This window comes from Sparus aurata, chromosome 8 (genome assembly GCF_900880675.1).
Source record: "Sparus aurata chromosome 8, fSpaAur1.1, whole genome shotgun sequence".
Taxonomy (NCBI): domain Eukaryota; kingdom Metazoa; phylum Chordata; class Actinopteri; order Spariformes; family Sparidae; genus Sparus; species Sparus aurata.
In genome coordinates this window covers 5,096,672-5,123,635 of record NC_044194.1, presented here as the reverse complement: position 1 = coordinate 5,123,635, position 26,964 = coordinate 5,096,672, and the positions used below count along the sequence as shown (strand labels likewise).

Genomic DNA, 26,964 nt, shown 5'->3' with positions numbered 1-26,964 from the left:
TTCTTTAGATCGCCTTCCTGCTGCATGGTTTTAACATTTGGGGGCTGTAAGTCTGACGCTGTTCACCCACTACAGCCATATGTGCGCCTCCGACCCTGACAGGACGCCTCAACCTCGCTGTGAATGTTGAAAAACTGTCCTAATCTCCTAAACCTCAGTGTGTGGAGCCTTCCCTGACAGCCCCCGTCGCCTCTGGCCCGCTGCTGCTGCTCGAGAGAGTCAGTGTGGTCCGGTGAGGAGCTGCCAAAAAGAGAAAGAGGGGTCACAACCCCTCTCCATCCTGACGTCACTGTGCTGGCTCACACAAAGTCCGTTTCTATAGAGCCACCGGGGCACTTGCAGGGTCAGGTTGCCAGGTTCAAATCAATTAAAGCACCAATGGGCTCCGAACAGACGTCACCGGTACCTTCCGCCTCCTTACCGCTCGAATGAGGCATAATAAGGTGGAAGCAGTGAAAGCCTGAATAGTCAATCGAGGTATTTGACAGAAACCCCCGAAGGGAACGACGCGTTCCTGCATCTCAGATCAGCTTCCCTGACGCTTCAAACACATTCACACGAACGGGCTGAAAAACCTATTTAGCGGTATTTCCGTCGCAACCTGAATGGGGAAAAATCGCGCGACATAAAATTGCAATTTGGAGAATCAGCGTCGGTTCATCGGGGTTTCAGTATTTCAGCGGAAGCGTGTCGGCGAAACTGTTCTTTTTATAAAAGCCACTACAGATTACGCCTCATTCTCGTAGAAGACTGGAGCTCTTTGATGCCGAGGCCTTGGCTGCGAATGAATGAGACGCGTTGGGAAAAGAACTGGCACGGTTCAGACAGGAATAAACTTGTGATCCGTGTGTGCATGTTTTAAAAAAAAAAAAAATGAGAGGAGAGGAGATAAAAAGCAGACAGGATGAGTTGGGCGAAGGAATGAGGAAGCACTGGTAGCAGAGTGGATGTGTGTTTCCACGGGGTCAAAGCCCGCTGAAAGCACATTTTCCACCTCTGTCAGACTATAGAGTGCAGCAGTTACTAGAACAGAGCTCTCTGTTGTGCTCCAGTCCTTTCTGCCTTAATGGCACTTTAGCCGCTGAAGGCCAACAGCTTCTGTGGAAACACAAAACACTCGCCTGTTATAAATATCAGCTGACATTCTGAACGTGAAACCCTTCCTGACGCGAGGAAGCGGCAAAACAAACACAAGGAGGAAAAAACGCAGGAGGGACGCGATGGTGAAGTTGCATTGTACTTGCATTTATTTCTCCAATAGATATTCACATTCAGAGCAGTTTCACTACAGCAAAGAAACTATTTTGTCTCTACAGTCATGAATGAAATGAATCACTAAGTTAAAATGAAAGGACAACAAGGTAAAGTATATCATAGAATAATACCAAAAAAAACACATTTGTTCATAAAATTCAAACGATGGGCCTGAAATAAAGATGAAAAATAAAATATCTGTGGAAAACAAAACCAGCTTTTTCCACACTGACAGGCAAGAATTACATTTGGGGGTTGCGTTTCTCAAAATAAAAGGATAACACTTGTTTTTTTTTAAGATTAAAAGGATTTATACATAAAGGTTTGTAACACTTCAAGAGCAAAAAAAAATGCAGATTCTCTCAATCTTTCAGAACAGTAACTTCTGTTTATCTCCCTCAAAGACAGAAATGCAACGAATAAAAGGAGAAGGGAGCATGAAGTTTAAAGAATACAGTACACGACGATCCTTTTGTTTTAAACGCTGTAGCTTCTGGTTTGGTGGAGAGATTGACTGGCCTTAACCTGGGAAAAACAGAAAACTGCAGCACACAGAAGATTCAGATTCATATTACAAAGGAGAGAAGATTTGTACTATTTTTACACAATTGTCCAGTAGTGTGAACTTTCCCACCACTGTGGAGGATTCATCTACTTGTCATGCACGGGAAAAGACACACAAACTTTAAGGTGCAATATGTAAAAACAAAAACAAAAAGTGGTTGAGAAGTGAATTATAGTGATCAGAATGTGAAGAAATGACAGTTTTGAGGTCGGCATGCTAACCAGCTAGCCACAGCGCTCCTTGCTGAACACTCCACCCGCGCTCCTTGTTCACAGTCCGCGCCGCTAGCTGCGCAGCTAACCGAGTACCTAGCTAATGGCAGCTACAGTCGGCGGCAGTTAGCAGTTACCCCGCCCCCTTTCTCTTTTCGAGCACGACCAGTTCTTACATACTGCACCTTTAACAGCCGTGTGTTTTGAATGTCTCTGCGTGATAACAGCACGGCACATTATCCTCCTTCATTCAAGGTTCAAATTAAAGAGCACAAGGAAAAAACAAACTGAAAAACAGCAAAAAGAGAGAGAAAAAAGTGCCAACTTCATCAGAGGAAACCACAGGTCCTCTACACTGCAACAGCTGCTGGTTCCAGCTCAATACTCATAGCTCGGGCCAAACCACCCCGTCCTCCCACAGCTCCCAGGTCCCTTTTGTCTGCATGCACAAAGCTCAGAACAACAGGCCTGTTGACAGGAGGAGGTAAAGTGATGCGCCTGCTGGCCTGCCATCTGTGCGGGGAGGGCCGGATGTAAAGGGGAGTCTTCCCCCGTGTGTCATATTTCACCTCTTCACCTAATTCCAGCAACAGTATCGCTCAACAATAACCTCCTTCCGGAGTGGAAGGCCAGATGCACTCCAACACCAACGAGGGGGGGGGACCTCTGTCTCCTCCAGAACAAAAGGTTGTTTGAAACACGAGGGTGCTGTAGTTCTAACAGGTTCCACGCAATGAAACGACTCCGGTTTTATATTATGCTTATCTGAGCCCAAGCCAGATAAAAACCGAAGCGATGGATGAGAACCAGAGCGAGTGGTTAAAAACTAAATGCTCCAGATCGGCATAATAACCGACAACTTACTCGCTAAATACGGTATTTGAGCTTATTTCTTGATGCCAAAGTCATGGAGATTTTCCAGAGTGTGGGTTGGCCAACAGGAATAATCTCAGAAAATACTTCAAAGTAAAGCCTGTCTTCTGGCAGGAAGCCATCAGCACTGTAGGAACAAAAGTCAGCGGGCTTTATGTGGCACAAGACAAAGAAAGTAGCGCTTACATAAAGTGCCCACACAGCGAGGATGAGTAAGTCGGCTCGACTCCCTCTCGTCGGTCCCTCGTGACTTTACTTCAGACTGCGTGCTGGAGCCGATTCACGTTAACCAGCATCTCAACTCAAGACTCCAAACGGCTAAACCCTCATTTAGGACAGCAGCAGGAGAGGAACGCACGCCAGCGAGCCTCCGCGGATGTCTTTCAAAGTCACGCAGCAGTGCTTGGAGCAGTGCAAATTAAAAACAGGGAACAGATGACCAGTGGTGACACACAGACGGACTGATGAAACACTTCGGACTGACAAAAGCAGAAATATGCTGCTGACGAGCGTGCTGACGGGCCGAAAGGAGACTGAGGAACTATCTGGCAGTCGGGGAACAGGTGCCGGGCCCGAGTGGTCCTGGTCAAACTTAAGACTGCGTGTGTGCTGCTGCTGATGTTTCGGAAAACCTCGAGTGAGTGTCAACATCGCGGCCTGCCCGCAGATCTATCACGGTGGTAACGCGTAAACACGTTCCGATGAGTGTGTGGGTTTGTTTTGTGCGTATGTGGGTGTGTTGAGAACAGCTCCAGGGGTCAATGACCTGGCAGGAGGAACCCAAAACACGGGTCAGTTTCTCTTCCCTGTTAGTTTGTTTGATATACAGCATAATATATTTATATATATAGATTACATCACACCGAACATGTCAGGTTGCCGTCGCTTTAGTGATTAATAATACTCGGGGCTGCGACTAACGTTAAGTCTTTAAAATGTCACACAACTGAGAAAAAATGCTCATCAAGCGATCCCGAGTGCTTCGTCGTACTTGTTTGGGTTTCTCGAAACATCAGCTGATGTCTTCAAAGTGCTTCTCTCGTCAGACCAGCGTTTGAAAACCCCCCAAAAGCTCCTCACTTAACGTCACAAATAAAATAAAAAAACAGCAAATCCTGGAATAATCAATACTTAATATAATATCTCGGGTACATTTTTAAGATTTAAGTTTAGTGGTTTTAATCGTCAAGAGAAGGCATGTCCACCAATCCAGGTCCATCCGGGTCAGATCAAACCTAAAGAACAGACGTGACCCGGTTTGAAGACACTGTACCCGATCAAACACTTTAAAGTCATGTTCAACTGACAACACATTCAGGGGATGCTGTAAAAAAAACGAGAGGCTACAAAAAGCTGAAACGTACGAAGACAGTTTAAGAGCCTTGTGAGAATACATTACAGAGACCCGGTAGTGTTTCTACTCCACTATGATGATTCACAGCATTTCTGGCCTTGAGTTGGTTCTGACTGGTCGCAGGTACACAAGACAACACACACACATTCTCTCACACACACGCGCTCAGAACACGCGCGCACATAAGAGAGACGTCTTCGATGCTCGGTAAGACACTTCACCCCGAGCTGAAACAAACGAGAGGCGAGATGGAGGGGGGGAAACGTGCGATGGATGAAAGACGAAATATCAGCCAACCTGTCGGGGATTAGCCGCGGTGGATTTTGCGGGATTAGAGCCGATGAAGTGCGCTGTGAGAGGGAATTATTGGGAATAATGGGATTACTGTTCCCTCACATGACAAGCCAGTTCTCTCATTTCCCTTCTTTTCTTTTCTTCTTTTTTTTTTTTTTGCTTCTCTTCAGTCAGGTTGCCTCGGGGCGATGTGTGTGTGTGTGTGTGTGTGTTTGTGTGTGTGTCGTTATGAGTGACTGGATGCCTTCTGAGGCGTCGACACACACACACACACACACACACACAGTTGATAAACAAAACACAAAAAAAAAAGATTTCCAGCCAGTTAACGTAGCCCTTTCTTTTCAGTCTTCATTACATGGTCCCAGGCCAGTGACAGCATGAGTCAGCTGATCCAGTCCAGTAATAAGTACCCCGCGGACTTTTTCCTAATAACTAACCCAGCAGGCGGTCGTAGGTGTCGGGTGTGTGTGAGAGCGTGTCGACTTTTTTTGCAAACCTACATTTCATCGCTGTTAAACGCCTTGGAAGACTCGACTCTTAAAAAAAAAAAAAGGGAGAAGGCAGGTGCTCGGTGCAGCGTGTCAGCGTGCGTGCGGCAGTCTGGCGTGACTGCAATGTTTACTGGGCTCTCTTTGCGACAGCAGGATTGTGTCAATAAAATCTCGGCAGGAAGGATCGCGCTCCCACAAACAGCCTCCCCTCCTCCTAAAGTGCTCAGTCGCTAAAACTACAATGCGCCTGCGGTTGTCGCAGTCACGCAACGTTCCCTCCTCGCCACCTCGCTGCCTTATTATTATGTCTTTTATTTCTTTTTGGTTAACGTCTCTGTCGTTCTTTCTGTCGTACATCAAGGACGACCTAATTCGCTCGTTCGTTTGAGAGCGGGTGCGGATTTGTCGGGGATGTAAAACAGCGGAGGGGAACAAAGGCAGTGCGGTTAAATGAAATGGAAAGGACTGGCGGTGATGGAGCAGGTGCGGATACGCTCCTGACTTTAAGAATAGCACCCTTAATCCAGGGGAACGCGGAGCGTACGGGGGATGGAAAGCATCGAACACGCACAGGGAAAAAAAAAAAAAAAAAATCCCTTTGGAACAAGGTCTCGGACAACAAAACAAAAAAAAATAAGATGTGAAATCGTGATTGTTATTGGACCACGTGGCGGTGTGTGTGGCGGGAGTCAGTGTGGTGACTGTGTGGAGGTAAGAGTGTAAAAATCAAACACACACGTGTAAATGCGCGCAGACACAATCGCTCTCCCGCACACACTCCTTGAAGGTCCCCAGTGACATGCTCCCCTTAAATTAAAACAGTTAAGAGTTAAAGTAATACTCTCTATATATAGCAGGTTAATATTACTACACCCGTCTCCACGGTAACTAGGGTTGAGAGACAGCCGTTCTAGGATTGGAGGAGGCAGGTAGGGCCGAGGATAATACTACCGTGTCTTTGTAGGAAGAAGACCGGTGTGAGACTACCAAACTAGTGGAGACTGTGGTGGACCAGCCGTCATTGTAACAACGGTGTGGGAGCGCCACGCTGAGATGAGGGTCGAGGGTTTCGGGGGATCTGGCAGTGAGACGTGTCCATGATCACTCAGGGCCGGAGTACCTCATGACCTCTTCCTGGCGATCTCCACGTCCTGGCACTCGACGGCCGACAGCGCTATTAGCATCTGGGCCGCGTAGTAGGTGGCCATGATGATGGCGCGCGAGTGTGGGACGGGGAAGCAGAACTTGTTGACGGCGATGGTGAGGTCGGAGACCATGAAGAGCACGGCGCCCAGGCAGGCCGACAGCTTGGTCCAGGTCCACAGGTCGTTGGCCAGCTGCAGGCCGGCCACGGCCCTCCAGCCCATGAAGCCGATCAGACCGATGTAGACCGCGACCAGGTAGGTGAAGGGGCCCGACAGGTAGGGGTACAGCAGCAGGTAACTCACGGAGGACACAGCAGCGATTATCAGGCCGGCAGACACGTTAATGGGTTTCATCCCGAAGGCTGACGAGTACAGGATGTGGGTGATGGCGAACATCAGAAGGCCTGTAAGACATTTTATGAAGGATATAAATTTAACACAGTCTGACAAAGTAGCCTCGTTACTATCCAGATCAAATTAAGTTAATCACCTCCAAAACATGGACGAACGCACCAAAACAATCTGGACGGATAAATAGGACTTGGAACTGTGTCTTAAAGCTTGAGGCATGAGGTGATCAGCAGCTCAGACACATGAGAGCGTTTAACAACTTATATTTAGCTCTAATATTTGTGTTTCTGTTGGTTCTGATTTCTGTGTACTCAACAAAGGCCTTCCAGGGAGCAGCGAACCCTGTCACACTGCGACAAGTCGGAACAAGTGTAACGAGTCAATTAGAGGTTTTCAGTCAGATGATCAAACAACCTCTGAGCGAACCAACAATTTTGTCAGATTACTGAACGCTGCACAAGTCAAAGTTTAACCAGGGTGAATGTCAACAGCAAATCTGTCCGCTCTCATTTTAATGGTTAATGATTACCTGATTTTTTTTCATGTTCCCAGACACAATCAGCCAATTAACAACAGCTGAAATCAGCCGGATTTATCTTGTAAATCTATCAAATCCAAATGCAGTCAAGCCTGCGGATGAGACGACCGTGACCGTGCACGGGTTTCTCTCCTCACCGTGGACGAAGTAGCCCTGCTCCTGCCAGATGAGAAAGGCATCGCCCAGAGCGGAGAAGATGAGGCCGGCCAAGATCTTGCGGGCGCTGGAGTGAGCACCCAGGAAGCTGAAGCCGTGCGCCAGTAAAAACACCCACAGGCAGAAGATGGGCAGACATTTGATCAGCGCGCTGAACCAGGACGGGCTGGAGGTGGGCAGCCACAGGACGAAGTACACGCAGGTCGCCTTGAAGAACGGCACCAGCTTGGGGCCTTCGCTCTTGACCTGAAAGCAGACGACACGTTAAAATCATTGCTTGAGTCACAGCCGGTCGCGCTCACGTGAGCCGAGTCTATTGAGCGGGGCCGAACAATACCACGCTATTGTCCCTCTGTCTTAAACTGGATTTATTAAAAAGGGCTTTTTTATGTCGAGCAAGAGGGACGAACTGCATCACAGGGAGGGGAAACAGTCGGCACTTTGTGTGTCTGAATACACTATCTCACATCTTTAATTAAAAAAGGAACACGAGCAGCAAACTTTGAGCACTTCTCTTTATTTGAGAGTGGTTCGGGCTGGAGCCGGAACAGTCTCCGGGCTGCCTTTGTGTGGTCATCAGTTTGCATCACCGTGTCAGACGAGCACGTGTTTCGTGGCTGAAGCGAAACTCTGCAGAAACGGCAACGAGAAGGGGAAACGCACGAAGCTAACCACACCGTCTCTTTGACTCCCAGTAACCTTTTTCTTCTCTGCTTTTCTCCCCCCGCGTTGTTTTCCTTGCTCCTCACCTCCTCTGCCTCACCTTCATCCCCGTATCTCAGTCACGTATTCGGGTCTCGAATTCTTCTCTCCAGCTGTGTTACCACTCATATCTCTTCCTGTCCAAACAGATGAGGCCCGACAAGGGTCACACACAAAAAAAGGAGGGTTTCACAACGCCTCTGGTTTGACCACCCCACCTATGGTTCGTGGAGAGTGAGGCGGAAGGGGAGATTTGGATGGGAGGGAGAGGAATCGAGTGAAGGTTCACCAGAGCTAAGACCACTGGAGGAGGGATGAGGAGGATGTGGGTGAGACAGGATGGGGAGGACGGAGACGGGGACAGAGTTGAAGTGACCGGGCCGCTACTTATCGCACACCACTCTGGTGAAGTAAAATAATGCACACGAAAGCGACCGCTCCAATTGCAATATTCACGAAAGAGTAAACAAGTGTTACTGGCATTCAGATGACAGCTGGATTTAAGAGTAGAGGGTTGGGAGAGGAGAGGTGAGAGGAAACCAGGGGTCACTCTAGTTCATATGGTTTTACGCTCGTGGTGGATGGAAGAAAGGGGAGCTCCCCGATTGCGCAACGGCTCGATAAAACAGAGCGACCTCCAGTCCGCTCGGGTGTGGATAACGCAGCGGGGAAACAACAGGGACTCAACGCGCACTTTTTACAAGTGATCCAACTCAAATTACACAAGCTGAGGTGTAATCTACTGTGATTTTAATATTGAAATGGCGGGACGCACGCTCACGAGCCTGCGGGATGCTGAGAAGCTCGTGTATGTGTTCCTCTCAAGCACACCACACTGAGAAGATGCACTTTTAACAATGTTTCCGCCAAAGGCCACGAAGACGCTATGGTGTTTTTCCAAATCCTGCTTCTAAAGTGAAAGAATATCACTCCGGTATTCAGCTGGACGATGAAACACCGGCGCTCTGCATCATTAAGATCTGATTGTAGAGTATCCGAAGCTCGGAAATGACTAAAGACGAGCCAAGAGCGCAGGCAGCCTGTAGTTTCACGCGCCCTCGCGTTCACTCACATCCTCCACTGCGGCTTCAGAAGCAGAGATCGAGTCCTTTTATATTTAACTCTGCTCCCAAACTGGATTCTAGCGAGCCATTTTGACTTGACGAATTGCTATGTTTGTCCAGCATCTGTTCCCGTAGTTTTTTTTTTTTTTAATCGCTACCGTTGCTATTCTTGCACATTTTCCGTCTACTTATGTTGATTTACTTTTTACGCTAGTGTCTTTATATAAACAGGGCTGTGAAACAGGAACATGAATCATTTTATGGCCTCGCTGTTTGCCAACTGTAAGCACGGCATCTCTCTGACTTTCACTCTTTCCTTCTGAAGTTTGATCTGCCAACGAAGGTGACAAAAAACAGGAACAACAACAGTCGAGAACTGGCGAGATTAAAATAAGCCGGTATAGCAACACCACGCTGTGACGTCTACAGACACAGACACGCGCGCATGTACATTTAAGATAAATCAGCCTCTCAAGTAACATGAGAGGAATTTTGAAGGAGGAAGCGAAACTCTGGTGTAATGTAAACTAATGCCTTTCCTCTTATCTCCGTCGTGTGCGTCCGCAAAACAAACGGAGACATAAAGTCGGTCCTGTGACCAAAAAAAATGCTTGTGTGGTGAGTCTATTTTTTTCCAACTAAAGAAGAAGAAGATACCGAGCGGAGAGGACGGCCCTGGCAGAACTCCCAGACCGGCCGGTATCATAACTGTTTGTCGGGCCGCTGGTGCAAACTCACAGCACGGGACGCAAGAAAAACACAACATTCGTATTGCAATGTCGGGCATTCAAGGACAATCAGCGCACAGATAGGGCCAATGTATCATTCAGTGAAGTGCATTGAAAGGATACTTCCAAGGCCGAATTATATTTAGGCTCAATGATCCACGATCGCAGTTTGATTGTCGTCACAGGGGGGGGGGGAATAAACAAATGTATGGATATCACCGGCGTCTTGTGAGGGATTTCTGTGAATACAGATTCCAGGGAGGAAGGTGGGAGGAAGTGAGAGATTCCCATAACCTTTGGTCCTGTTCACGCAGCGTTTGAGCCATACTTTGCAGTTTCCCTCTCCATTGTTGCTCATGTAAACTTACTGTACACAATGAGAGAAAGGGCTGCGAGGCAGAGAGAGAGAGAGAGCGAGAGAGACGGGAGACTAAAGAGCACCGGGTGCATGGGAAACATGGAGTCAACAAAGCATGAAGCTGCCCTTTCGAACGTTCCAAGAAACCTCATTGTATCGTTAACTGGCCTGCGATCAGCAACACCGATACAATTAGAAAGGAAGCATGCGAAACATTATTGCTATAATCTCTGATGAAACTGTTCTTTTTCTGATTAATGGCTGCCTATCTCATGAAGCTAAAACATTATTGTGATAAGCTGTTTCACCAAGACGACCTGATCGCCTGGCGGGATTCCTAAACCCGTCTGCAGAGGATGTGACGCTTCTTCTCCTGGCCAGCGTCTCGAGCCTATCTGGGTTTTGCAGCAGGGTATCATCTCAGCTGCGAGCTACTCCTCTCATTGATTGAGGCGTCAGTTCGTCTACAGGGACACTTGAGGAAGCGTTAGCCAAGGATGTGAGCCCCTGTCTGCTGTCGGCAGCACGAAGGAACCGGACAAACTGCCGCGTTTGGGAGGAAAATGAAATGAATCACTGTGTTATCATCTCGCTGTCTGAATAATCGCATTCTAAACGAGAGCTGCTTTGCAAATCTGCCGTGGCGCACGCGCAGCTGCCACCTTCCTCCGCGCCTGGTAAAGAATAATACGGTTAATGATTGACGGTATTTGCATGGTCACCTTCAAGCGATAGGTTGTTTCGGAGTGAAAAGAACAGGATGGAACGACCCCCTGGTGTACAAATCGCATCAAACGAACAGTTATTAGAATCTATTTCCTGCCATTTTAAACTGTATAGATGAACCGCTCACTTATCCGTGTTTAGTTTAGTTTAGTGGATCATCTGAGGGAGGAAATGCCTAAAAATAAAAGATAAATATCCTTAAAAGGTTACTAATCCTCACGTTTATAACCAGACAGAACTATCAGGAACTCATTTGACACCCAGCTTGTTGTGATGCTGCAGAACAGGAAGGTAAAAGCAGCTGTTAGGCACTAACGTGTCTGCACCGACCATGAACTAACAAAAGCACTGCGCTGGAGCACTGAATAACACCCCGCCGGGATGAACGTCTATTCAGCCCTTCGGGGTCATATGCTCGCCGAGTGTCAGCAACACGACACTCGCAAACATACAGTATGAAAGACCTGTAAAGTCCCGTGTACGTAAACCGGTGGAGGGGAAACTGTAACACGAGCGTGGTCCTGGCAGGAACAGCTGGCATGCGGGTCATGTGACGATTTTATTTCTACGTAGCATCACACAACAGTTTCCTTCCTTACAGCTGCTGCGACTCCCAAGGATACGTCGAGGTCAGCTGCGGAACGAGCAAGTTGAACTCAGTTAAACCGGGCCGTCGTCACATGACATTTTTGCTTACGTACTGTAAATTCTAACATAAGTGAGTAACACTGAGGTTTGGGAGGAGTCAGACACCGCAGCGTTTATATAAATAAAGCCAAAAAGCAAAGTGAAGCACCTGCGCTATCTGTGCCGTACAGCCGGCACCTGCCAGCAAGTGCAAAGTGCAATATTCAGCTGAGGGCACACACTTGTTTTGGTTTTCTGCACTGAGAGGCTGGTTCTACTTTATTTGTAAGATTTAAGTTGATAAATTACCCTCAGAGCACAACAGTCTGTTCGCCATCTGGCACGGAGTGTGTCAGTGTTTATCACGACCTGATTTAACAGTCTTAATATAAAGAAAGCCCTAATTTAGATGCAATAATAGCGTTACAGTATGATATAATGGTGTAATAATCCATAATATTTGACCTGTGAGCAGGAATACGGTGCACCTGCAAACTCTGAACTCTCTGATATTTCTCATTCTTTCTCTTAATTATTACAATGCAGCATTTTAAATGTAAATCATCACAGATCACACAATACTGGGAACCGATGAATTGTCGGTCTCTTATTGGGAAATGTACATGATGAGCCAGCTATCTATGTTAGTGAAATTCTAGATGATGAACAGAGCTGATAATATCGAGCCAAGCAGGAGAAGACGATGAGGGGGAGTCTCGCCGTGCAGAGCAGAGAGCTTTACATGTCATCACCGTTTTTATTCTGTTTCACAGGAAGACAACTTGACAGTCATTTGCAAAGACGAGGGAAAAGATCTCACATCAATTCATCCGTCTTTGCTGTCTACATCCTAGCCTTTGTTACCGCGAGGTTCACAAAAACAAACAGGTTATGAACTCCTTTTGAAAATACGAACAATTTGAAATGATCAGTTTTCTGACAGGGCTGCACGATATTGTCAGAGAGTGATATTGTGATTATTCTGACGGATGGTGCGATTGCCGTATAACTCATGATTATTGCTGATGATTACATTTTACGTCACGGTTTTCATTGCGAGTGAAAAGCCAGTAAAGTCATGAGGATGTGATATTCCTCCCAGTCTCTGCTGAGCAAACATTGTTTTATTACATCGGGAGAACGAGGTTTGTGAGGCGGAGCTTCTCTGCAGCGGTACAATATTTTATTAAAACACTGTTTGTCTGACACACACTGGATATTGCACTCGGTCATATTGTGATTTTGATTAATTTAGGATTTATTGTGCAGCCCTTTATTTGATCAGAATGGGCCATGAGAAGCAGGTAATGATCAGTTACCAGAGACAAACTGCATACACAATTAACCCACATTAGAAGGAAAATGGTGAGAATTTGTTGACTTTTTCCTGGAAGACAAAATAAAATGCATGCTCCTCTCAGCACAGACCTTCCCTTTCACTGCGGTGCTTCGGGAAAGGGCTTTAAAAAGGAGTTACGCAGCATCGCCATCACTACGGCAACCAGTTTGTATGTCAGGCATTCCTCCACACAGCCTGCACATCAGGGTTTACTAGAGGCCAAGTTACACCATCCCACATGACCCCCTGCACATGGGCTAACATTTCATAGCAGCTCTGTCAAAGTAAGAGGATGCTGGGAGGGGTTCAATTATTCATGTGGCGTTTTATATTTTATTTTGTCTTGTTTTTTTGTTTCAAATTGTACTCTTGGGTCAATTAAACAGCTAATGTGTGGAGTCTATGCAAGCTCAGCTACCAGCATAGGAGACGAAGCAGAGTGATAGAGAGCAGTGCACTGCGCATGCGTCAGTGGAGAGAGGAGAGGAGAAAAAAAAAAAGAGACAAAAAACGGTCGTCACATGACAGGTTTTTATCTTTTTCTCTACAGGGGGTGGCTGGCTGCCTTTAGGGGAAATCTGTGGAAACGTCCTGCTGTTCGTGGAATAACGAGGGGGGGAAACAGCGGAGGAAGAAGAGTCGTGTCGAAACATGTGAAGGGAAACAACTGTACCGGGCATAAAAAGTTCCTGCTCTGAGCCTCCAACACACACACACACACACACACACACCAACACATATATATACACAGATGATCACTGTGAGATAACCAGGTAATAACACGGTGACAGCAAAAAGAACAACAAGGATATCCGAAAAACATCTCCACATTTAGCAAACTAGACATACTTAACTGTCCGTTAATTGAATTTCAAGCTAAAGAGCACCTCTCTGGCCTTCCAGGACAAAAGTTTGACACGATAAGATGTTAAATAATAACGCGAATGAAACATTAGCAGCCGGATTAGAGATTCCGAGCAGTCGATATCGATGATAATGACTGAAAACGTGAATGCGGATGGATGGTTTTGTTGTTCGGAAGTGTTGTGTTGCAGCTAAACTAGCTTAATGTTCCTGTTTAATGTGAGCGATAAATCAGATGGTTTGAAGCGGACACTCACCACTGTCACCGGAGAAACCATGTCTCCCCTCGCTGGTGTCCGCGTCTGTTCACAAAAACCGGTTTATGAGATAAAACCCGGGTGAAATGCTGCTGTTTGTGATGTTCTGGATGAGGGATGCCGATTGTTTTTGTGCTCGCTCCGGTGGGCGGTCCGACGTCCGTTAGGAGTTGAGAAGCTAGCCGTAATGTGGGCGGGGCGCCCGTCTGTGGGCCAATAGGAGAAGAGGGGCAGTTGTGACGGTGGGAGGGGCCAAGACGTCAGCGACACCCGGATAGGAGGAGCCAATCTGTTGTTTACATATCGGAGCAGATGGCCTTTATTTACATTTTAGAGAGATGGAGCTCGTCGCTGTCGCTTGTCTCGGGCTCTGTGCACCGATGATCCTTTGTTAATGGCTGTGATTACAAGTTAAAGAGCGGACAAAAGAGCCCGACAAACATCTGTACCGGCTCAAAATGTTGCTCTATTAAAATTAATTGATTGGGAAATTTTATATGTGTGTCCTGTGACTGATTTCCCTTTTTTAAATCTTTGTTATTAATTGTTAAGATATTTAACTTCTCCACCTCTGGTTTTCTCAGATAAGTCGTTAACAAATGTGTTTTTTCCCCGCAAATCTAATGATGGGCACATAAGTATAATTTCAGAAATATGGAATATCAATGAATTCATTATTATCAAATAAATGTAGACATATTAAATACATTTAGACTGAACTGAATTGTATAGCCAAGGAATAAGCACTAATAAGCTATCTGTTTCTTTCGCTTTTCTTCAAGTTTCGCTCTCAGCTGTTTTTTTATGTTAATATGCTTTGATTAATAAACAATTATGCTAGTAGAATTGACTCTTTTGTTGTATTTATATGTCGTGTCTTCATTTTGTTTAATACAATATACTGGATTTTAACTTGAACTTGAATGAAGCATTTTAATTCTATAATACTTTATACAGCTATTATACTACGTTTCATGGGATAATATTTTAGTTTCTATTACAGAATCAAAATTCAGAATCCTACTGTGTCACAGCAGCCAAAGGACAATTCAATTTAACAATAAACAATAATGATAGGAAAAAATAAACAATATTATTAAAAGGTAAGAAACAGAAATAGACTTGTATATGCATCATTTATATATATATATATTAATATTAATACAATATTGAAAAGTTATAATCGATTTCAAATAATTGTTACCTACATTAAAATGCTCTGTTGTGTGGGTGCTAATATAACTTACTGAAAGAGACATTTTGCATAATTACAAGTGCTACTTTAAGTAAAATCTCTTATTATGTCTGTTCTGTTGATGAGCTTCATTTAGCTGATAATGCTTCTAATCAAGCTCCTTTGTTCAAGTGTAGTATCGATGAAGGTTCTTTGATTATAATTGAGTACTGTCACATTTTGGTACTGCCACTTTTTATACTGTATAATATATATAGTAAATGCTTGCACTACATAATTCTAATTTACCCAAGAAAAAAGCTTAACACCACATCCAGATGATTTAGTTCTAAAGAAGTGCAATATCTAGATTGCTAGCGACATCATGTGGACTATAATTGTACATTTTCAAAAAAAAAGAAGAAGAAGAAGAAGAAGTAGTCTTCACGGGCGGACATTGCGTCACGTAAGAGAAAGAAGAAAAGCGGAAGTCATTTTATTAAATGAACGGATTTAAGTTAAATTTAAGTGAATAAATGTAACTGCCAGACATTTACATTCACTAATGAACACTAATATGACTTATTATCCCTTTTTTGCTTTCGTACTAAATTTGTTTTTATTTGAATACAAATCTATCACAAGCCTCTTGTTTTTGTTTGTCGTCAGTGAAATGCTAAATCACAATTTCAAAGGCTATACTTAAAGAATATATTTGAAAAAAAAAATAGTGTTTATAAATTGTATTCAGTCAAACTTCATCGTGAATCGTTCCGGCGTCATGACATAACGATGAAATTAACGACCTTCTATCAAGATTACCAGCCCTGCTGACGCTATCTGACGCGCCTCACAAAGACGGAAGTACGTAGGAGTGCATCCTCTCGCTTCCACAGACTAACATAATCTCCGGACTCTTTAATTTGTCGGTCTTTCTCGCTGTCGTCTGTACAAACACCCGGCTTTTGTTCTTATGGCTACATTTTTAGTGTTTTTCTTTAGCTAGGCTTTAGTAATTCGAATATTTTGATGGACTTGGCCTTAGTTTGGGCTGTTGTAACGGTACAAAAGGGAAAGCTCTTCTTTCGGTGTTCTTGGGTTGGCTAACGCTAACGTTGACATTAGGCTAGCTAACTTAGCTATCTTAGCTCATGTTCACGTAAAGCGGATGAAGTGATGTGGCGTTAACTGTTTAATATTCAGTTTTATCTCCCCCATGGACTGTGTTTGATGACGGCGTTCTCTACAAAGTTGTCTACGTGCCGCTTGGTACCGCTAATCCTCGAGCTAGCCTAACGTTATCTTATTTATAAGCTAATAGCTAACGGCAGTACTCTTGGATGAGTTTTGCCTGATTGTCTCCAGATAGCCAGTTGAAATCACCTGCTGCCAAAATGATGGACTTTGATAATATTTTGGACATCGCCACGCAAAACCAGGGTGGGGGCAGTGTGAGTAAACCGGTAAGTTAGAGACTGTCACTTGCATTCTGTGTAGTTAAGCCGAACAGCAAAACCAGATGTTGTGGATAACCTTGTGAGCACAAATGCCAGCTCATCTGTCTGACGAGGCTCTGATAATGCAGCTTGACGCTGAGGTCCACCCCTGTGACACTGCATGCTGGACTTTTACCAAACCCTCTGTGCCTGTAGCGTTTTTTTAGATTACCCAATGAATTACTTAGGCTTATGATTGAGGTTTATGACTAAAAAATCGGTGTGTGACTGCTCCATAATTATTATTTGTGTGCCTCTCGCAGCAGAAGAGATACAGTTTACAAGCTGGACCACCTAAAAAGGACCCGAGGTCGAAGGGCGTCAATCCTGCTGCTGTTCAGGCTCTTCTGAAGAAGCAACACCAAGAGAACAAGAAAAAAGGTGATGACTTAACACTTTATAGCTATACACACAATGTACAGAAAGGGTTCTTCATTCATTACTTTAATATGCATCTGTTTTTTTCTCCCCCAGAAATTCAACAAAAGAAACAGAAGGAGGTTCTAAACGCCAAGAGGGTGGAATTGAAGTCTGACCGTAAAGCACGAGCCATGGCATCCAGAACTAAGGACAATTTCAGAGGCTACAATGGCATCCCAATCGTAGAGCTTCCTAAGAAGAGGAGGACAAAACAAGAAATGGAGGAGGAAAGATTTAGGAATAACTCACTTGACCCAGAGGATGATGAGGATAATTATGAGTATGAGCAGACAGATTCTGAGCCGGATCAGGAGCCGGAGCAGCCGCGACCGGGGAAAACCACAGGTGTTGGTGGCAGCCGCAGTGGCAGTAGCAGCAGCAGCAACAAACCCTCCTCTAAAAAACCCAGTGGGCCGCCCAAGCCCCCTCCGGCAGCCTTTAACTATGCAGACTTACTTAAATTGGCAGAGAAGAAGCAGTTTGAGCCAGTTGAGCTAAAAGCCAAGGCGGTGAAAAAGGATGAAAGGCTCCGCACAGCTGATGAGATGAGGGAACTGGAGATGGAGCGCAAGGCTAAGAGACCAGACAGAGACCGAGACTCAAAGACAGAAAGAGAAAGAGACAGCAAGTCCCAGTCTAGCTCTAGTTCAATAAGAAAAGGCACCACAGAGAGAGAGCAGAAGAACTCCAAACCACAAAAGTACGCTTCAGAGAAGCCAGGGCAGCCCAGTGGGTTGGGAAAGAAGTCGCACCAAACACAGATTAGCGATAAAAGCCACTCGTCTTCAAAGTCAGCTGTTGCTAACAGAGAACGAGATGGACCGAAGATGTCTCACAGTGACCGAGACAGATCCAAGACGGGCTACTCTAGTTCATCCAGTGCCATGAACAGTAAAGTTCCTTCGAAAGCCACATCTTCTCAGGTTTCAGCCAAACAATCATCCAGCCACAAAGCCAGCACCTCAAGTGACCTTAGTTGTAAAAAAGAAAGTTCATCATCATTTCAAGGAAGAGCTTCAGGTATTCCTGGGACCAGGCCTCCTGGTGCAGCTGGCCAAACAGGCCAAAAATCTCAACAGACCAGGCCCAGTCAGGGTAGCTCGTCTAAGCAGGGACCTACAGTTGGAGGCCCAAAGTCTATGAAGGGAGAACCCATGAGGCCGGGAATGAATTCTGCTGTAAGATCAAGTGGTAATTCAGCGATGAGACCTTCAGCAGGTGGCCCTCTTAAAACAGGGAGCCAACTTCAGGCCAGGCCTGGAGGTCAACCTCAGGCCAGACCTGGAGGCCAACCCCAGGCCAGACCTGGAGGCCAACCCCAGGCCAGACCTGGAGGGCAACCCCAGGCCAGACCTGGAGGGCAACCCCAGGCCAGACCTGGAGGGCAACCCCAGGCCAGACCTGGAGGGCAGCCCCAGGCCAGACCTGGAGGTCCACCCCAGGCAAGAGCTGGTGGTGTCCCTCAGAACAGACCTGCTGGTAGGGGCATGCAGGGTCACCCTGGAGGTAGTGGATCCCGTCCTCCAGGGATTGGACCTGGTCGGCCTGGTATTGGAGGACCAGTACCGGGACGATCGACCGGCGCTATTGGATCAGGGCCTGGTAGACCAAAGTGCACCGTGGTGTCAGAGACAATCTCATCGAAGAATTTTGGTGGACCCAGACCGGGAGTCCCTCCTCGGCCAGGCATGCCTCAGAGACCCGGCATGCCTCAGAGACCCGGCATGCCTCAGAGACCCGGCATGCCTCAGAGACCCGGGATGCCTCAGAGACCAGGAATGCCTCCCAGACCCGGAATGAACAGACACCCAGGTAAGAACCAGACAGAGGATCATGGTATGATATCACCAAAGAACAGGATTTGTCAATTGTTGACCATGAGTACACATTGCAGTAGTACTAACCTTCAGTTTTACTGCGCTTTCCAGTACAGTACTGCAAAGTGCCAAAGTTTGTGCAAATAAAGCTACTAATGGGGATAAAGCAGACATTACAATGTAACAATGTTGAAACTAAAATAACACAATTGTCCCAGTATTTCTCCACAACTTTACACTTTGTACTCATTCATGTTTATCTGAGAGCTTCTGCTACTAGATCATTTTCAGGCGACAATTTTTTTATATATTTCCTGTCCACTGACAACCATGCATCTACAAATGAGGTTATATTTTTGTGTTGAGAAAATTCCCCTACTTCTTTATTTAACTAAACTATTTGAAATCCCTCTTTGATAGGTGAAAAATGCATTGTTACCAAGATGAAAATGTTTTCTTATGAAAATTTTACCTTTTTAGAGATTTGTGGTTCTCACAAGACAGCAGCACAATAGATTGTTCTAATCAGTCCAAGCTTAAAAAAAACAAACAAACATTAATGCAGAAGTAATAATGATTTAAGAGAACATAAAGCAAAGTTTTGAATGCAGGATCACAGTGTGGTATTAGTACTTCTACTGAAGTCAAGGATCTGAAAACATGGTGTGTTGCTCCTTTAGCAACACTGACGATGACTGACTAAAACAATGTCTACAATTAAACTTATGTTGTAATATGATATCATCCAATATGATAAACTGCTGTTGACTTTTTGCAACAGACAAATAACACAGTCAGTGCTACAGGGCAAAGAGTTTGTTTGCCAAACTGAATGAAGTGTGTCAGCAACACTCAGCAGCTTTTGTCGTTATTCCTGGGTCAGAGAGCGGCGATCATCCTCGCACAGATAAACAAAACATTGTTTCAATGTAATTAACTTTTCTTTTTTTTTTTCTTTTTTCTTTTACCATGAAACTGACTTTTAAAATCAATAATCTCCAAGCTCGAGTGTCCTAAGCAGGATCAAATGTCGTCTTCTTGCAGAGTGCTTACTGTATTTCATGACCCAAAAACCTACATACTTCAAATGTATTCTTGTGTTTATTATCCAGGTACAATGCTGCCACCCATCACCTCTGCATACAAGAGAAAATATGAGGACGAAGAAGAGGAGTATGACTCAGAAATGGATGACTTTATTGACGATGGAGGCGACCAACAAGACGAAATTTCCCAGCACATTAAGGAAATCTTCGGCTATGATCGAAACAAGTTAGTGTTGTCCCCATTAATTCTGGTTACAAGACATTTCACTGTATGGTTAACCAAATTCTAAACTAAAAACATGCTTTTTACATCCTCAGATACAAGGACGAGAGTGACTATGCACTTAAATTCATGGAGAGCAGCTGGAGAGATTTGCAGAAAGAGGAGGCCAGGAGGTAAGATAAAACCTGATCGTCCTTAACTCTGACCTGAAGTTGTTGTATTCACCCCCTTTTTAAATCATGTTGTCTTTTCTTCATCCCTGTTCTTTGTTACTTCAGCCTGAAAATGGCTGTCCAGGAAGATCTGGAGGAACAGAGAAAAGAGGAAGAGGAGCTGAAAAGGAGTATCAAGAGGAGAAAAAACAACTGACGCTGCTTTGCTGATGAACTGAATTAAAAAAAAAAAAAAACGAAAGAAGAAGAAACACTCACATGACCGGAGTGTGTGTCTGCCTACACAGAAGGGCAGTGACTGTGTCCACATCGGCCTTCGTTGCTTTCTCTCTGCTTCTCTCCCTGTGATTGGACAAGAACCGAGTGGATCGACACATGACATTGGCTCAAGAGGAAACATTAAAAAGGCAAAGACAAAATATGCACAAATCATTCAGGCATTAGGCCGCGACGATGTGATGAAATGTTGTCACATTTTCCCCGGTAGATTATTTATTTCCCCCCCAAAGAGTGCAAGGTTTACACTATCAGCAGTCCCAATTTCTCAAAGGAACTGAGTTGCAAAGAGAACTATAAATATGAAAGAGTGTGTTTTTTTTTTTTTTCTTTTTTAAAGACCAACAATAAAAATACAGTCTCAAGTGTTATAATATGCTATTTTTTTTAGCAGAAGCTGTCGCATATTTTTTACAATGTTTGATTGTAAAGTCAATCGAATATGCAAAGAAAAACATTATCACTTGACGTGTTTGTCTTTAGAGGGATTTGAGAGAAATGATTGCATAAAGAGTTTTATTTAAATGTCCTAGTTTCATGTCAATGTTTTATCAAGAGTATAACAAATCTTAGTAATCCAGAAATGACTAGAAGATGGAATGATTTTTGGTTGCCAGTCAAAGCAATGAAATGTTATTTTCTTGCCATACAATTGCGTGGTTATTGTTTATATGTATTTATTTGTAAAAAAAAAAAAGATATTTGTGGAAAGAAACCTAAAGAAGTGTGATGTTTGTACCCAGGAGACTGTGAGGGCATCACGGCCATTAGCAGCGTTGTAGCTGTGGCTGCCTTTTTGTTCCCTCGTGGCTTGCCGTAGCCGCCCAACCGAGTGGGCGTGGCCTGTCCTTTCGCTTAGCTACTCCTGAAAGTTTGCGGAAGTTTGTTCACAGCTTAAGTTGAAGTCGGGCGTCAACAGGGTGAAACCAGAAGATTACGCGTGTTTTTTGTTGCTATAATTCAATAGATGGACCTGAGTTCAGAGAAAACACAGCGGATTCTCTCCAAGGTCAGTTATTTAAAGTCATGACGAATCTTGAAAACTTCTAAATTAGCTGTTTAGGTGTCAGTGCCGGCTAGCATAACAAGCTAGTTCTCGTAAGATGCTGTCAGCTATTACTAACTGGTTAAACCAGCTCTGTTACTTATCATGTCATGGAAAAACCTTAATAACACGCATATGTGATCCAAAACAACTTTTTTTTGTTTCATTTTCTCCAAACAACTCAAATAATAGTGATATAAAACCACAGAGCATCTCATGGCTTCATTAAATCACTGTCAGAACACATTAAAAGAGTTTCCAGGATATCCATTGAAAGCTTATTCGTGGCCCTTCTGTTTTCTTATTCTTAATTATTAGTTAAATTGCCCTTAAGAAAGTCCAGTGCTGCTAATGAGTCCATAGTATCTGACCAGTGTACAGGACAGATCTTTGAAATCTTTGATGGGAAGCAAAGAGATAATGAAATAAAATCAAGAATGTGGCAGTGTGATACTGAGCCTTGACTGATTGATTGATTAATTAATGGATCTTAATGTTGATGTTGAATAAAGCCTGAAAACAGCTGCGTACACAGCAGAAAATAATTGACATTTAAAAAGATGTTCAACAAGAAAAGACAGATTTACTTTAATATACTGATAACAAAATCATTTTAAGATCATGTGTAACGATCTATAATTACATCTTAATGTCTCTACTGACATGAAATAAGTTAATTATGTGTATAGAAACTCATAGACGTATATGTTCACGCCCTCATCATCAACATTTTTTTAACTTTATTTTATTTTAGTACAAATTCCGTGATGTTGCCATCGAGGAGCTGCAGAAGATCCATCGCATCTTCCCCGGGATGACGCCGTCCACAGGCACATACAGTGAGTTTCTTTCTTGGAAGACACTCTCCATACATCAAACCTGATTCTATTTATCCATCTATAACTGACCGCATCGTTGTGTCAATTCCAGCCTTTACCGACAGCTCCCAGAAGGACCTCCTGAAGTTAATCGGTAACCTCCCTGTTAAGTATGGAGGTAAGTGTGACCTCTTGACGCCTGCAGAGACCGTTTCTCATGTGTGAGGTCGTGATCATGTACTGATGACGGTGTCTCTGTCTGAAGGACGCTCCTACAACATCCCCATCCTGCTGTGGCTGATGGACTCATTCCCCTTCACTCCTCCCATATGCCTCCTGAGACCGACCGCCAACATGGTCATCAGAGAGGGCAAACATGTGGACGCCCAAGGACGGCTCCACCTGCCGGGGCTGCGTAGCTGGGATTATGTGAGGGTTAAAACTTTCCTGGTCCAGTTTGAAGTTGCACAGTAGAGGTTCTGAGGTGTTTTTCATCAAGTTTTCTGTGTTTTATTTCTGTTTTCTTTTTGCACTTTAACAGCCGAAGTCGTCAGTGGTCGGTCTGCTGAATGAGATGATTGCTCAGTTCGAGGAGGAGCCTCCGCTGTCCACCAAGACCACGGGAGGCACCGAAGACCCCCACGACCTTCTGGCCTTCGTCTCTAATCTGAAGATCAGTGATGGTGCGTCAGTTTGATCAAATTCACGTGTTCTTGTTGTCATTCGATCTGCTTCATACGAGATCATCTCCTATATATGAATCTTATTTCTTATATTTCAATTTCACCTGCTTTATATGAGTTTATTTCACCAATTCACATTTTCCTCATACTATATATATATTGAGTTTTGCCACTTACACTCCCCATTTGTGTATGTATGGGCTCAGTGCCGCCTGATATATTTATCAGCATATATCAGATTTTTTCATTTTTATGCTTGAAATGTTTTAATCTGGAGGCAATAAATATACTGTATAAATACAATTATTATTAGTTTTACTTGACATACAATAATCAGATCATCATAAGTTATCTTACCTCATGTCTATTTCAGGTGGAAGCAGACATCACGACCAACAGCTCAACAAAGTCACAGTAATCGGGGGAGGAGATTTAGGAATGGCATCGGTGATGAGCATTTTATCGAAGGTAATCACCTTTTTGAATTGTATGTCAGGGAGCTTCATACAAATGGTACTAGTTTGAATTAAAATGTCAAATTCTCTTATTAAAATGCTGATTTTCTTTTTCCTTTTTCTTCCACTTTCCATCCAGTGTAAAGTGGATAAGCTTGTTTTCGTCGACGTCGCTGAGAGTTCCACCAAAGGCGGAAGCACAGATCTGGAGATTTTCAGTCTGCCCAAGGTGGAGGTATCCAGAGGTACGTCTCTTGGCTGAGTCATCGCAGATATTATTGATTGTTTCAAAGGTAGCCGACAGTCATCGAGTCGGTCCTCGATGACGCATCTCTATCACAACCAGCTGCTGTGCTGTAGCTGACTCTGAACTTTGACCCCATCAGAGGGACAACACAAATCATGTATCCATCAGCGTGTATTTGAGATGAGAAACAATACTTTAAGCTTTGGATATTTTTGTTATCGTCCTTTTTTTTTTTTTTTAGATTTTTCAGCCTCAGCGGGCTCCAAAGTCGTCGTGGTGACCGCAAATGCATGGAGCAGCGAGCAGTCGTACGTGAGCGTGGTTCAGACTAATGTGGACTTGTACCGAGGATTCATCCCAAATCTGGCACGCCTCAGCCCCAACGCGGTGCTGGTCATCGCTTCACAGCCAGGTTGGTGCCGGAGGAAAATAAACTTCCACTCTGCTCATTAACCTTTCACACATCTTCAGCTCTGTTCTCTGTCTCCTCCAATTCCAGTGGACATCATGACCCACGTCGCCTGGAGGCAGAGCGGCCTGCCGCCGACAAACGTGATCGGAGCGGGGTGTAACCTGGACTCAGAGCGCGTCAGTCACGCTCTGGATATTAACCTGAACACCCACAAACCTGCCTGGGTCATCGGAGAGCTATCAGACAACAAAGGTGAGCCAGAAAGGATCGATTACGTATTTACACGAAGGCCTCGTGTTGCATTTAGTGTCTGCTCCTCCATTACGCAGCTGTATTATCTCATCCAGCCCCTCCCCTCGCCTGTCGTCCTGTCATGTGACCATCTCGGTTTTATTTGTTTTGCTCTGAATCGTGCCGACGTCACCAGGAATGCTGCGCCACCTGCTCATCGTGTATGCCGTTTCCATTCTCGTGTCTGTGACTGACACGCATGATTGAGCTCGTCAGTGTTTGTGTCTTGCAGTTGCTGTGATGAGCAACACCGGGCTGAGCTCCAGCGTGAAGCCGGAGATGGCATCAGGATCTGCCACCACCAAACCGCTGTTAGACAGGTACTGACATGAATTAAGACGACCCCGAGTGAAGGATTAATTTGTAGTTGAATCAAACGGATGAGAACACACAGGTGGTGTTGAAGAAACTTGTACAAATATAGAGAATTAGATGCGATTAGAAAATGTGATAACAGAGGCATGTTTCCTTGGTGTTTCTCCAGTGTCTGTTCCTTTGCATTAAAATATAAAACATATCTTTTTTGTGCTCCCAGAGCGTTTGAGATCGTGAAGAATCGAGGCCAGCGGTCGTGGTCTGTGGGTCTGTCGATCGCTGACATCACAAACAGTGTCCTGACGGATAAGAAGAAGACTCACTCGGTCTCCACACTGGCTCAGGTAGAAATGTCCTATTAAAAGAGACGTATCATGCTCATTTTCAGCTTCATAATTTTATTTTGGGTTACTGCTAGAACTTTACATGTTTAAGTGCTCAAAAAGCAGCTTCTGTTTTAGCTCCTGTGGAAGGAGAGGAGCTTCTGTTGGTGCTGAACCTAAATAACACACTACAGGAAAGAAAATGAAAATGACAAAGCATTGTAGGCCTCCATTAAAACAACAGTGAATGAAGTGCATCGGTGGTTTACACTGACGAGTGACACCGTGTCGTCTGTTTCAGGGCTGGGGTGGCATCGGCACGGAGGTGTTCCTCAGCCTGCCGTGCATCATGGGAGCGAGCGGTTCCACGCGCCTGGCCGGAGTGTCACTCGGGCAGGAGGAAGACTCCAAACTGAGGGACAGCGTCGGCTCCCTTTCTAACCTCATGAGTCAGCTCAGGATATGAAGAACGCGACTGCTCCCTCAGTTTTGGCTGGACCGACCAGTCTGGGAGCAGCAGCTGCTCACTGGCTGGGCAGTTCTCCAGTCGATACCTCCTCAGCGGACGGACTGCGCTGAAGTTTGAATGAAGTTAACTACTTACAATTCTGATGCAATGGACATAACTGCTGTCGTAAATAAGCAGAATTTAATCACAAGATTTGTCTCTATATTGTCGTTGGATACTGTGTATTAAAAGTGGGTACAAATGATGATAAATGTCAAAGTACAGATTGAAATTTTGTATCTACATGAAGCAGGACTGAGGGGTTTTTCTCTCTGTCTCATACAAAATTCACAATTTGTAACATGTTATATTGATGCACTAAAAAACCTTTGAAAGCCATGACACTCTGCAAAGACATCGAAAGAATAATGCTTTGAAGAACTACGTATATTTTTTATAACAGCTCAAGTTTAATTTGGCCGACACGCCACACCAAACGATGTAAGTATTTTTATACTAACCCATTCGTTAATTCTTCTGGAGAAATCAGAATGCAGATAAAGTATGAATCATGTATATTATATGTAGCACAGGGTGTTGGTGTTGAGTCAACACATGAATGGTTAAATACAACTCGTATATATATATATATTAATGGCCTTAATTGCCGTTCTCATATTTAAATTGACTTTGCACTAACCTTTGTTTACTCTGTGTGAAAGCTGGAACCTAAAGACATGTACAGTGAAACAACACGACTCTGTGGGTGTGCAATAAATATCTGAAACCGTACTGCGTGTGCACCGTCTCTGTGGGAAAGAGAAGACAACAGACAACTAAGGTTTCGTCTCTTTTATAAAACTCAAATAAGTAGTTTGCATAAATGTACACAAGCTTTGGTCTGAGCCCCGGCGTCACTCATGTCAACCAAATCCACAGAAACAGCGGTGATGTACAAGAAGTGGTCAGTTCAAGTGGTCTGAGTTCTCTGAAATGAACCGCAGCAGCGAGACCAAAGTTCATGAACAATCTGTAAAAAACATCTGTTAACATCACTCCTTAAAATGAAAATACTTTTTAGAAGTAACCTTGAACTCCATTTTAGAAAAAAATGGCTGAATACTTAAAAGATCTGCAAAACCTCTTGGTAATGACAAAGGTCAGTGCACTGAACAAAACGGTTGTTTAGACGTAGTATATAACATAAAATATGACTGAATGTAACAACAATATAAACATGTTTGACTATTAGGTCCTTGTACAGTATATTATGGCTCAACTTCCATTCCTTAAGTACTTTTCTCTTACACTACAGTCGCTGTCAATGGCTCTGAAGCATGGCTGTGCATATGAATGAATTTGAAGTCATTTTTTTCCCTCCCCAGTCTGTCACCAGCACAG

At 44.4% G+C, this 26,964-nt stretch overlaps 3 protein-coding genes across 5 annotated transcripts; 2 read left to right on the top strand and 1 right to left on the bottom strand.

Moving 5' to 3' along the window:
• Nucleotides 1-1,224: 1,224 nt before the first annotated feature.
• On the bottom strand, nt 1,225-14,084 carry tmem86a (transmembrane protein 86A). Its single transcript, XM_030425361.1, has 3 exons — nt 13,902-14,084; nt 7,218-7,482; nt 1,225-6,595 (listed from the first exon to the last, which is right to left on the bottom strand). Exons 1-3 carry the CDS (start codon nt 13,920-13,922, stop codon nt 6,168-6,170), a joined length of 714 nt encoding a protein of 237 aa, XP_030281221.1. The 5' UTR covers nt 13,923-14,084; the 3' UTR covers nt 1,225-6,167.
• A 1,728-nt stretch (nt 14,085-15,812) lies between these two features.
• spty2d1 (SPT2 chromatin protein domain containing 1) lies at nt 15,813-21,051 on the top strand. 3 transcript variants are annotated; one of them, XM_030426206.1, is made up of 6 exons: nt 15,813-15,939; nt 16,835-16,952; nt 17,046-18,803; nt 19,921-20,080; nt 20,173-20,250; nt 20,356-21,051. In XM_030426206.1, exons 3-6 carry the CDS (start codon nt 17,123-17,125, stop codon nt 20,444-20,446), a joined length of 2,010 nt encoding a protein of 669 aa, XP_030282066.1. In that variant the 5' UTR covers nt 15,813-15,939; nt 16,835-16,952; nt 17,046-17,122; the 3' UTR covers nt 20,447-21,051. The 3 variants fall into 3 exon arrangements, with proteins under 3 accessions (XP_030282066.1, XP_030282065.1, XP_030282064.1); XM_030426205.1 differs by lacking the exon at nt 15,813-15,939 and adding an exon at nt 15,946-16,538 and having other exon boundaries at nt 16,838-16,952; XM_030426204.1 differs by lacking the exon at nt 15,813-15,939 and adding an exon at nt 15,946-16,538.
• Nucleotides 21,052-21,397: 346 nt separating this feature from the next.
• On the top strand, nt 21,398-26,355 carry uevld (UEV and lactate/malate dehyrogenase domains). The gene is made up of 12 exons (XM_030426207.1): nt 21,398-21,535; nt 22,326-22,410; nt 22,502-22,567; nt 22,655-22,818; nt 22,931-23,072; nt 23,446-23,540; nt 23,667-23,772; nt 24,016-24,186; nt 24,274-24,438; nt 24,710-24,797; nt 25,013-25,136; nt 25,417-26,355. Exons 1-12 carry the CDS (start codon nt 21,494-21,496, stop codon nt 25,579-25,581), a joined length of 1,413 nt encoding a protein of 470 aa, XP_030282067.1. The 5' UTR covers nt 21,398-21,493; the 3' UTR covers nt 25,582-26,355.
• The last annotated feature ends 609 nt before the right edge of the window (nt 26,356-26,964 follow it).

Excerpts from the sequence above, each read along its gene's own strand:
- uevld (XM_030426207.1), top strand. The coding sequence starts at position 21,494 with ATGGACCTGAGTTCAGAGAAAACACAGCGGATTCTCTCCAAG. Across the intron at positions 24,439-24,709 it reads AGAGCTATCAGACAACAAAG|TTGCTGTGATGAGCAACACC; the intron begins GTGAGCCAGAAA and ends TGTGTCTTGCAG. Across the intron at positions 24,798-25,012 it reads ACCAAACCGCTGTTAGACAG|AGCGTTTGAGATCGTGAAGA; the intron begins GTACTGACATGA and ends TTGTGCTCCCAG.
- spty2d1 (XM_030426204.1), top strand. The coding sequence starts at position 16,470 with ATGATGGACTTTGATAATATTTTGGACATCGCCACGCAAAACCAGGGT. Across the intron at positions 18,804-19,920 it reads CGGAATGAACAGACACCCAG|GTACAATGCTGCCACCCATC; the intron begins GTAAGAACCAGA and ends TTTATTATCCAG. Across the intron at positions 20,081-20,172 it reads TTCGGCTATGATCGAAACAA|ATACAAGGACGAGAGTGACT; the intron begins GTTAGTGTTGTC and ends TTACATCCTCAG.
- tmem86a (XM_030425361.1), bottom strand. The coding sequence starts at position 13,922 with ATGGTTTCTCCGGTGACAGTG. Across the intron at positions 7,483-13,901 it reads TGGTTTCTCCGGTGACAGTG|GTCAAGAGCGAAGGCCCCAA; the intron begins GTGAGTGTCCGC and ends GTCTGCTTTCAG. Across the intron at positions 6,596-7,217 it reads GCAGGGCTACTTCGTCCACG|GCCTTCTGATGTTCGCCATC; the intron begins GTGAGGAGAGAA and ends AATGTCTTACAG.